Source organism: Aulonocara sp. 'chitande type north' Nkhata Bay, linkage group LG11 (genome assembly GCF_057382095.1).
Source record: "Aulonocara sp. 'chitande type north' Nkhata Bay isolate Kocher_YH1m ecotype deep benthic linkage group LG11, A_spYH_male_GT1.1, whole genome shotgun sequence".
NCBI lineage: Eukaryota > Metazoa > Chordata > Actinopteri > Cichliformes > Cichlidae > Aulonocara > Aulonocara sp. 'chitande type north' Nkhata Bay.
The window spans coordinates 35,686,971-35,695,618 of record NC_141354.1 but is presented as its reverse complement, the minus strand read 5'-3'; the positions used below and the strand labels follow the sequence as shown (position 1 = coordinate 35,695,618).

Here is an 8,648-nt window from a genome sequence, read left to right as displayed (position 1 = left end):
CAAGTTATGGGCACCTCTTTAGCCCACCCAAGCTGTACAGCTTTAATCCTTTTTTATATAAAAGCATACAACTTTATCTTCTAATCCATCAGTATCAGTATTCCTTATTTGCTTTGACCTCAGAAACCGTTCCACTCTATGCTGTGTAAACACAGGCCAATACATCAGGTAGTCACTAAACCCTCGGGCTTAACAATTCCCCATTTACTCGCAGTCAGGTGTACTCTTATGAAGAAAGGGCCCCTTTAATGCAATGTGACAGACTTGTCTTTGTACAATATCCACTGTACTGAGCACTTGACATGGATCTATATAAGGAGGCAGAGGAAAGTGCCAACTCACCTCATCGTCCTGAGGACTTAGGAGCAGGTATGTAAGATCTAAGCATTTTTATAGTTTCTGTTATATATCATATAACCAAAGCTATAGCATAGATAGATAGATAGATAGACACTCAGATTTGTTTTGGAAGAAATATCTTACTTATTTCATGGATGAATGGCAAGCTACAAAAACTACACAGAAATTAAAAATGGCAACAATGTTTAAAAGCATCATGGATAAAAAGAAAAAAATGATTTTTGTTTTGTTTTCTTGTTCTCAGAGAAAATGCTAGCATTCCTCATTTACATCGTGGCAGTGCATCAGGTGCACTCAGCATGTGTTTTGGTGAGTAGAAGTGCAAAGCTTTCTTCTCTACTACACAGTAATGTCACCTATGTTATCATATGCTGCAAGAATTTTGCATGGGCTGAAAAGTGTATATTTTAGAATTTAAAACCTCTTTTTTGTTCTGTGAGTCCTCAGCAGAGTTTAGACTAAAATATTCTTTATTTTCATTCACTTGGTACTGTTGAATTAAGTTTTTCATGCAAGACAAATGATGCACAAGGATACAGTTCTCCACTATTAGTCATATTTTGGGGGACAACTGGGACTCAAAGGTTTTATAGTGTTAATTGTCTATAAACTTCCCTGACAGAGCAGTGAATGAAACTGATAAAAAAGAAACAAATAACAGCATTAAAATAGCTACAACAAGTAGAATTAGCATTTTTAGTCTGTTTCATTTATGAGAAATTAACTTGAATTTTCTTTTCATTTTAAAATGCTACCTTCCATGGTGTGTCCACAGCCAGGTAAGCGCTGTGAAAAATGCATTAGGCATGTTTGCAAAAGTATTTTATTTTAATCATCATCTGAAACTGTGCCAGTAAGTCTCCCAGTAAGATTAATGCATTTGGCCCAGTTCTCTCTGTGTACTCTTTTTGTATGTCGAGTCATTTTAGAGCAATTAAACCAGGATATGTTTGTGAGTCATATCATGGATATTAAACCACGGGAGTAAATACCACTCCTTATTATGTCTGTAATCCGGTGTTTACACATTGATTTTTAATGTGTGTGTGTGTGTGTGTGTGTGTGTGTGTCTGTGTGTGCGCACGCACTCCTGCAGGCGTTTGCCCACAAAATGCAATGGTTCAGGCTGAGATCGTAGACGTGCACAATGCGTTCAGGAGAGCGGTTCAGCCTTCGGCGTCTGACATGCTGATAATGGTCAGTCGTGCTTTCAACTCTAACAGTAAATGTGGCTCCACAAGTGTTTACTCACAATCCTCAGCATTTGTTTTCCCTCCTTCCCTGTAGGAGGGAGAAAAATGATAAAGTGGGAGAGGTTTACTGCACCTCACCCACAGTCCTGTAAATCATAAAAGCCGGACTGTATAGTTTAATGATAAGGAGGTGACTCAATCCTAACTTCCAGTTTTTATCCAGTTCTTTCCAGTTCTATTCAAGCAACTCGGATTGTATGCAAATGTATTGAAGCTGTTTGACATATTCAAATACATTAGACAATTTTATTTCATGGATAGATTTAATCAGTCTAAAATATGATTTATATATTAATCACATGTGATGTTTCTTTTATTAAAGCATATTCAGTGTAGGAAATCAAGCCAGAAGTTCTGAAAGCAGGAGAATAAAGCTGTTTCATGTCCTTGCCAAACGAGCTGGGTGCAGAGGTGTGAGGCTTTAGCAGAGAAGTAAAAAGAAAAATTGCACGTTTGCGTTGGAACTTTTGGTAGAATAGCAAACTGGCTTGTGTCAAATAGCAAGGGCACTTCAGTTAAAGCCATTTCATATTTGAAGCATTAGAATAGGATGTATTTTCTAACTTTGCATTCTTAGTTCACCAATTTTTCCAGGCACAAATGGGCTGCTTTTCAGCACAAATCTAACCAGAGAATGACTTTTTTTTCTTAGGGATTGTTGGTGTATGTTCAAAATATAATGGTTTTTTTTTCTTTTTCTTTTATAGAGCTATAGTGAGGAGGTAGCAGCCAGTGCTCAGGCTTGGGTTGATCAGTGTATTCTGGATCATGGAGCACCCAGCACCCGCCTGCTCAATGGTATATGTCTCTTCCCTTTATTCCTTCTGTTTCTTTCTTTCTTTTTCTTTGTTACCTTGCACCACATCTCCATATCTGAATCTGGCTCAATTTAAAGGTTCCCTCTGAACTGAGCAAACCTGTGATTGATGGTCAGAATCACAGTGAACTTTATCTTATCTTCAGTCTTAATACCTTCTTTTAATAACAAATTACACAGAGTAGAATATATTATCTACGAGGAGATAATGATCTATAGGCTTTTAATGAACCCTGTTTTACTAAAAATTAAATCTACTGTCATGGTCCTGGGTCGGTGACCCAGCGCTTTGAGTTTATGATTATTATTTTCTAGTTTATTCTGATTTTGTATTAGTTCTTGGGGTTTGGTTGTCGTGTTTATTTTCCCTACCTGTGTCTCCCTCTGTGCTCTGTACGGGTCCCTGAGTTTTGTGTTGTAAAACAGTCTGTGTGTTTCCTGTTTTACTTTGTAGGTCTGTGTCTCGTTATGCCCATTAGTTCCAGCTGTGTCCCCTCCTGTGTGCCTTTTCCTGATTACCTGGTGTGCGTATTTATAGTTTGTGCCTGCCTGTGCTTCTTGTCGCGTCGTCTGTGTTTCTCTGTGAATCTTCTGTGTACTCAGCATTATTCCGTGTTTCACCGTGTCTCTCTGCTCCTCGCCCCGTGTCCTCCTTTTGTGTTAGTTTTCCCAGTTTAGGTTTATGTTTCGGTTCTGCCCGCTTCTTGGTTATTACTCACTTGCACCTCCACCTCTGGCTGCTATTTGGATCCTCCTTCTCACCTCCACACGACTGCCGCCCCAGCCGTGACATCTACTGTGAAATGAAAACGAAAGCCTGCATTTGTAGATCCTAATAAATAATCAGTGCTGCCATGTTTCCCACTGTCAAAAAGGATATCACTTGGGCGAGAATCTGTTCTGTTCATCTTCTCTTAAGTCGTGGACTGATGTCATCAATGCGTGGCATAGTGAGGTAGAACACTACAATTACCCCACTGGATCCACCAATGGAAAATCTATTGGTCACTATACACAGGTAACAACAGCTTATACAGAAAGGTTTCTGCTTTCTTTTACCTGTTTGATAGCTGCTTCTTTTTATTAACCCATTAAAGCCAAGTGCATCATAATTTGATTACATGACTCTTTGTGAGTTTTTAAGACTTCTTCATCATCAGTGTGATTTATTTCCTCCCCAAAAAACTGAAATAAGTTGCATGGTACATCGAAAGGAATAAATTGCAAAAAGAATGGCTGATGTAGCAAATATGATACAAATTAAAACTCATATATGCAAATTAATATCACGTATTTTTATTCACCAGACGCTTCCGTAAACACAACATTTTTAATGAGACCTTTTTTGGCAATGGATTAGTGATTGAGACTTTAATGGGTTAACTGTGGATCAAATGACAAATGAAACGACTTTGTTCATTTCATACAGCTTTTCAGCATCTTTGGGGTTGTTGTTTTCTCCATTTATTACTGTCTTGCTTCAGTCTTACAGATCTTTGCTCAGCAAAACATTCACACAATAACAAAGTGAATACATACCCAAAAGAGCGTGAATCTTAAGCTTGCAGTGATCAGGTGGCCAAACAACACAACTCCAACTGAGTGAACATATTATTCTTGAACTGAACTAATATAAGCTTATCTAAGAAAAGTTACTCCCGAAAGTACATCACAGAGCATTTTAACACCAGGGATGCCTTTTGTTCTCAAGTAGCCTCAGTTCTTGGTAGCTGCTTAATGATTTTGATCTACACTGACAATAGTATGCGGTAATAATATAGTGATATCTGCAGCTTTGTCAGATAGACATTTATATTGTGAATCACCCACTAAGGTCGACTCGACACATTAATAAAGTCTGTCCGACACGTTTGCTGTTTGCCATGAAGCATTATCATGCTGCAAGAAACATTTTTGCACCACTTTGAGTAAACTACAGACAGTTATGATGAAAATCCCAAAGGTCAGCCCCTTCAGAAATGACGCACTTAACTACTGCCTAATGACTGGCTGATCGAAGCGCTACATGAGAACTCTGGCTCACATTATGCAAAATACATGAATTAAGTAGAAAGTGCAGACAGTGATAAGAGAAGTCCAAATGATTAAGTACAAAAATTCCTTCTAGTTTTATCGTTGTTGAATAAAAGTATAATGTTGCTATCTGAGCTGCAGGATGCTTTTGATGTCATGACGAAGGACTCTGTTTGTGTCTTTCTCATTACTAAGTATTCATTTTATGGTGGATTGTATGTTCAAGACGAGTGGCCCTTCCTGCTTTCAAAAAGAGAATCCAAACCTATTTAGAAAAATGAAATTTTTATATTTCAAAAAGCAGTTGTTTAATCACTTTTAAACAGGCACTGCGTTTTTAGGAAGATAAATTTGTCTCTTTTAACTAAAACAAATGTAGTGCTTTAAATACAAATTAACTTGCAGAGTGTAGTGCCCAAATGTTTCCAGGCAGTCAAGAATTAGCAATGTTAAAACAGGACAAACATAAATGACTTATGTTCATATTTGAGCAGTCAGTAGCTATTTCAACACTGGAGTATCTCTAAAACCAACGGCTTTATGTTTTTCTCATCAGGTCATATGGAACAGCTCATACAAAGTTGGCTGTGGAGCAACGCTGTGCCCTAACAACATCTATTACTATGGCTGCCATTATTATCGCGCGTAGGTGACACCTTTCACACCCGTAAAGCCTACAGTGGCTTTATTTTACATGTCACTTTGTTAGCAATCTTAACAGCAATGGAAATAAATTGAAGTTTGAGGGTGGAGCACACTTTATCTTTATTTCAGACATATACAGAAAAAACGATATATGCAAGTACACATACTTGCATTTACATGTACAAATATCAATATATATGTAAATACAGACATATGTGCTCAGACAAAACGAAAAATAGAGTCTAAATTACATGAAATTACAGTTATTAAGCCTGAAATAATTGTAATAAACTGTTTTTATTTAACAGAGGAAACTTCAGGCGATGGGCGCCTTACACACCGGGATCTCCATGTGGCTCCTGTCCTAACAACTGTGTGGACAAACTCTGCAGTAAGTAAATGTGGTGTTTAATTACTGGGCAGGTAAAATGTGTTGCTGATAATGAAGACAATGAGCTAATCATTGCTTTACTTTATTTTTAGACAACCCCTGTCCATATATAGACCATTACATCAACTGTCCAATCTTGAAAAACACCACTGGATGCAGTAATGAGCTGGTGAAGGCTTGGTGCCCTGCTTCATGCACATGCACCACCGAGATCATTCCAATAGGCTAAAGGCTAAACTGTTGAGTCTGCAAACTGAGCTTCAGCCCAGTACTGTTCACATGTTCTTTGTTGGCTCTCTGTCTGTAACATGAGATAAGATACCAATGACATATGAAAGAGAACATGGAAAATAAATAAATACAGACAAATCTGTTCTATTGTCTGGAGACATTTCTTTAACACTTCACCTTTAATCAAAGACACTTTGCAGATTGTGGACAGACAGTCATAATGAATCGCAGTATTTTGTCGGAACAAACATTAAATAAAGTGTTATTGTTAATCCAATGATGCTGGCAGCACCAGATGGTGCATTTAAATATTGACTCAGCACATACTGATACAATAAGTATTAGTACATTAAAAATAGCATATTCTGCATATGCTGAAGTTCAACTGTCTTTAAATGACTGAATATGAACAGTCTTCAGTAAATTGATCCCATATGTAACAGTCATCAGAGCTTTATTATATTTACATACACATATTTATTGAGTTTACATTAATATGCAATATGCTCATGCCTTCACATTCATTTTTATTGTAAAATGTACTGAAAGTCAGCAGAGAATTTCCCACGGTTAAAGATGACACTGCAATATCAAGAAGTTTAAAAAGCTGCAAAAATGACATTTTTCTCATTAACTAGTGATGACCTAAAACAAACAATTAAACAAACAATCAATAAAGCAAAGAAACTAAATGAAATACTGAACACACACTCAATAATAAGGATACAGTAAAAATCAATTTCCAAATGTATGAATAAATATTAATTAAAAAAATACTGAATGTACCCGACTGTTTTGTTTCTTATACTAAGGAGAAAATTGGTTAAAAACAAATAGTTAACTACAAATAGTAGCTCTTGTCAAGGGGACAACGGTAGCATCTTACATGGTACCACAGAGAACTGTTTGGAGGCACCACCAAAAAAGCTTTAAGCCGAACCACAGCCGAAGGAAAATCACCGACAACTAAACTGTTTTACACACTTGTGCAAAAAGACCACGTTGAAAAAGGAAAATGCTCTTTTATATTTAAAACATAACAGCATGGGTAGACGTTTTGTTTTTATTATTATTATAAGTGTTTTGTAATGCAAACGCGAATGGTCACAGGACAAGTCAGAACAAACTTTGCCCTGCACAAAAAAAGACAGTGTACCATTATAAGTCAGCAGATGTCTCTGTTGTACAACTCACCCCACCTCCTGCTTTTGTATTTCACAACACTCGCTTTGGCTGCTTTCATCTGAGGCAGTGGACTATGAACAAAGCCTACTAAACCATGTAAAATAACATTAAGCCTCATCACTCACTCTGTGTGTCTTTTTGTAAAGGAGGGTATGAATTTAGGCTCTATGAATTACATTTAAGGTCTGTGTTGACTATGCATGACTAATATTTTAAATCGCTTAATCATCCCTCCTAAAACCCGATTACTTTCTTTCAAAGAGTAGTTACTGTGAGAATATTTTCACAAGAAATCTGACGCAATAGTGCAATGAGACTGTTATGTAGGAAGAGCCGTTACTTCACCTTTCAGATTAGTACATCTTCCGAGCACCGTCCGTATAAATACAAGGAAATTAGACATAATGTGAGCTGTTTTTGATTCATCATAAATACCACTCAGATGGACAACAACAACATTAGTCATTCAGAACATGTCCTACAGTCATGCAGAGAAAGCAGTTTATATTTCAAAGCATTAATCTGTTTACTTTCAAAAGTAAGTGTAGAGTCAACCCTGCCAGGTCATTGTTAGAAAACAGCATTCCCTGCTGTAGAAAGGCTTTCCATGGAACGTTGTCTTTGCTCTTCCTAAAAGCAGCTTGACAATATTTTGGTTATCCATCTATTTCCTGTATCTTCAAGGACTTCCTGTATGTGAAACTGATGAATAAAACTGTGAGATTAATGACATTTGCCCAAGAATCTTTTGTGTGCACTTGCTTCTTGCTGCTGTTGACTTTTATTTTGTTTCGTGTTGTTTACTTTCTTTTTATGCATTATTCACAGATGATGCTTGAAAAGAAGATAACATGATACAGAAATATATAATAAAATTAAAGAAAAAGAAAGCAGAACTACACCAGCAAGACTTATTTATGTTTTTTGGTGGGGTTTTTTGTATTATCCTTGTTAAATGTTGTAGGTAGAATGAATGGTGACTGGAACAGTATAACTACAGGGCTTATTTTCTCACTTGATAAGTGAAAATGAGCTCTAACTGTTAAACCACATTATCAAAATTGCATTTTCTCATTGCTCTGACATGACCTAAGCGACACAGCAGGTGTAAGCATGGAAAATGCATTTGACCCCAAAACACCTCTACAATTCACACTGAGCCCCTTCCCAGGTGGTTGGACCTACTCTAGCACATAGTTCCCCGGGTATGACATAACACGAAACACTTGCCCAATGAAGGTGGCCGTTGTGCTATTACAATAATCAGCTACGTTCACTCACAAGGGAGTTTCTGTGAAAGTGAGGAAAACCAACTTTACATTGTCTTAATTCCCTGTGACGAAAATGAAAACACAAATGCACTGTGTCATCCACATTCCATGTAAGACACAAATTATTCGACATAATGATTATCGTGGCTGAAACGATGATAAAAGTTCTGTTCCAATCATCCAAATGTTACCATAAAAAGAGGATTTGGGTTGGTTTGCACTGCATGCATGGTATGTTGTGTCTCCTTGGAATACGTTGTAACCTTTATTTTAGCTCAGACAGATAGGTAACATCCAACATTTATATCCATTTATGGCTGAAAAGTTTATACAAACCTGGAATTGAAATGCTGTTCAGTTACCCTTAGTTTACTCTCTGTATGTTCTTGGTGACTTTGTGGTGCTGTTGGTTTTGTGGCCTTTTTGCACGTACTTTTGCTTTGACTTATGTGACATAAGTC

At 37.1% G+C, this 8,648-nt stretch overlaps 1 protein-coding gene across 1 annotated transcript; it reads left to right on the top strand.

Annotated features, from left to right (window-relative positions):
• The first annotated feature begins 239 nt into the window (after positions 1 to 239).
• On the top strand, positions 240 to 5,885 carry LOC147319658 (cysteine-rich venom protein). Its single transcript, XM_086310078.1, has 8 exons — positions 240 to 369; positions 605 to 673; positions 1,457 to 1,557; positions 2,321 to 2,411; positions 3,306 to 3,448; positions 5,021 to 5,109; positions 5,418 to 5,500; positions 5,593 to 5,885. The coding sequence occupies exons 1-8, from the start codon at positions 303 to 305 to the stop codon at positions 5,727 to 5,729; spliced, it is 780 nt and encodes a 259-aa protein (XP_086166204.1). The 5' UTR covers positions 240 to 302; the 3' UTR covers positions 5,730 to 5,885.
• Positions 5,886 to 8,648: the final 2,763 nt, after the last annotated feature.

Bases quoted from the DNA above. Each gene is read 5' to 3' on its own strand.
- LOC147319658 (XM_086310078.1), top strand. From the start codon at position 303: ATGGATCTATATAAGGAGGCAGAGGAAAGTGCCAACTCACCTCATCGT. The intron at 3,449-5,020 runs GTAACAACAGCT...TTTTCTCATCAG, and splicing joins CTATTGGTCACTATACACAG to GTCATATGGAACAGCTCATA. The intron at 5,501-5,592 runs GTAAGTAAATGT...CTTTATTTTTAG, and splicing joins CTGTGTGGACAAACTCTGCA to ACAACCCCTGTCCATATATA.